At 41.8% G+C, this 2,189-nt stretch overlaps 1 protein-coding gene across 1 annotated transcript in view; it reads left to right on the forward strand.

The window, feature by feature from the left end:
* Positions 1 to 2,189, forward strand: part of eif3s6ip (eukaryotic translation initiation factor 3, subunit 6 interacting protein) — a gene marked incomplete in the record, with an annotated part of 17,395 nt that overhangs the window by 13,594 nt on the left and 1,612 nt on the right. Inside the window, 2 exon segments of the mRNA XM_014005462.1 lie at positions 1,148 to 1,321; positions 1,392 to 1,581. Coding sequence (XP_013860916.1) covers positions 1,148 to 1,321; positions 1,392 to 1,581 — 364 coding nt within the window.

Genomic DNA, 2,189 nt, shown 5'->3' on the forward strand with positions numbered 1-2,189 from the left:
GAGTTTAATGGGGGAATCCTTGAATTTAATGGGGAAATCCCGATTTCAATGGGAGGAATCCCCGAGTTTAATGGGGGAATCCTTGAATTTAATGGGGAAATCCTGAGTTTAATGAAAGAACTTCTGAGTTTAATGGGGGAAATCCCGAGTTTAATGGAGAAATCCTTAATGGGAGAAATTCCTAGTTTAATGAGAGAAGTCCCGAGTTTAATGGGGAAATCCTGATTTCAATGGGAGGAATCCCCGAGTTCAATGGGGGGAATCCCGAGTTCAATGGGAAGAATTCTGAGTTCAATGAGGGGAATCCCTGACTTTAATGGGGAAAATCCCAGAGTTTAATTGGGGGAGTCCCCGAGTTTAATGGAGGAATCACCGAGTTTAATAGGGGCAATCTCAAGTTCAGTGGAGGGAATTCTCTGTTTAATGGGGGAATCCCTGAGTTTAATGGGAGGAATCCCGAGTTTCATAAAATAAATCCAGGATGTTTTATTTTTAGGTGTGTCTATGTAAATAAGTAGAGGTTAGAACAAACAGCTTGGTGACTGGAACATGTTCAGTGGGTAATAACTGTTATTGAATCACAATAAACTCACATTTAAACTTATATTTCTTACAGTTTTTGTGTCCTCAGAGGATTCAAATGTTTAAAATGTGTTTTTAGATTCTGTTAAATGATGTGTTACAGGTTTATCTTAAAAGTTCCCGGAAATGATTCTGGAAATGATCACTCCAGTAACATTTAAAACTTAGCAGCTTGTTTTTCTGTTTCCCTAAATCAGGGCTGTTCAACTAAACTGCTCCGGGGGCCACAGTTTCTGAGGGGCCGAACATCCAGCAGTTAAAGTCATTATTAATAAACCAAGTATTACAAACATCTATTACCTTTGAAACAGTTTATTTTGCTGTATTTAATCATGAACACAGCATAGAGAACGATAGTAAAACAATATAAAAACAAAAAGAACACATTTAGGCTTAAAAGATGAATGAACCAACTGGTGAGCCGAACTTTGTTCACTCGTGGGCCGGATGTTGAATAGCCCTGCCCTAAAATCTGGAAGTAAACGTTCAGGTGCTGCCAGACGGCTCCGACATCTAAAGATGTTTTGAGCAGAACAGGTGTAAATCTGTTCCTTCTGTTCCTCAGAGACCTGCAGGTGTTTGAGGAGCTGTTCAGCTTCGCCTGTCCCAAGTTCTTGTCTCCCGTGGTGCCAAACTACGACAACGTGCACCCGAACTACCACAAAGAGCCGTTCCAGCAGCAGGTGAAGGTCTTCGCTGAGGAGGTGCAGCAGCAGGCTCAGCTCTCCACCATCCGCAGGTAAGCCACGCCCCCTCAGGTGTGGTCGATGTTTCTGTTGGAGCAGCCGGTCTGACTCCTGTCCCTGCAGCTTCTTGAAGCTCTACACCACCATGCCCGTGGCCAAGCTGGCGGGCTTCCTGGACATGTCGGAGCAGGAGTTCCGCATCCAGCTGCTGGTCTTCAAACACAAGATGAAGAACCTGGTGTGGACCAGCGGCATCTCTGCGCTGGACGGAGAGTTCCAGTCTGCCTCCGAGGTCGACTTTTACATCGACAAGGTCAGCGTTCAGTCTTCCTGCAGCTTTGTTCCTCACAATCCCGTTTTCTGCACTCTAATCTTCAGAGCTTTGCAGATTTTAGATTTATTCTCGTCATCGAAGCGTCTTTAAATTTACCACCTGCTACAGCTGGTTATCAGCTGCTGGTCTGTGGGCCACTCTGACTTTGTAAACAACTAAAAATATGTAGTGAATCTTAATGTTTGTTGATAGTTTTACACTTTACAACAAAGGAAACTATAAAATCCATGTAAACAATAAAAGTATGGTAAAAACCTTATAACAAATTTACTGTATTTATTCGTGTATAATATGTAAAATTAAATCTATAAAATTGTCCACAAAGTTGGGGAGTAGTATTATACTCAGATAAATATTTTTACTTATGTATTTTAACTGAAATATCGGCAAAATTATTGAGTCCAGAAATGAGACCACGTTGTAAAAATCAGTTGAAACGAGCTCCACTCCTCTGTCTTCAGAGTGAGATAATAACAGATCGAAGCAGGAGACATGATGTGAAAAAGGGGTAAAAATCAGTCCTGCAGCTCAGTAATGATAACAAACTAATGACATTAGTGTGTGACCGAGCAGCTCCTCGAACAACA

This window comes from Austrofundulus limnaeus, unplaced genomic scaffold (assembly GCF_001266775.1).
Source record: "Austrofundulus limnaeus strain Quisiro unplaced genomic scaffold, Austrofundulus_limnaeus-1.0 Scaffold30, whole genome shotgun sequence".
NCBI lineage: Eukaryota > Metazoa > Chordata > Actinopteri > Cyprinodontiformes > Rivulidae > Austrofundulus > Austrofundulus limnaeus.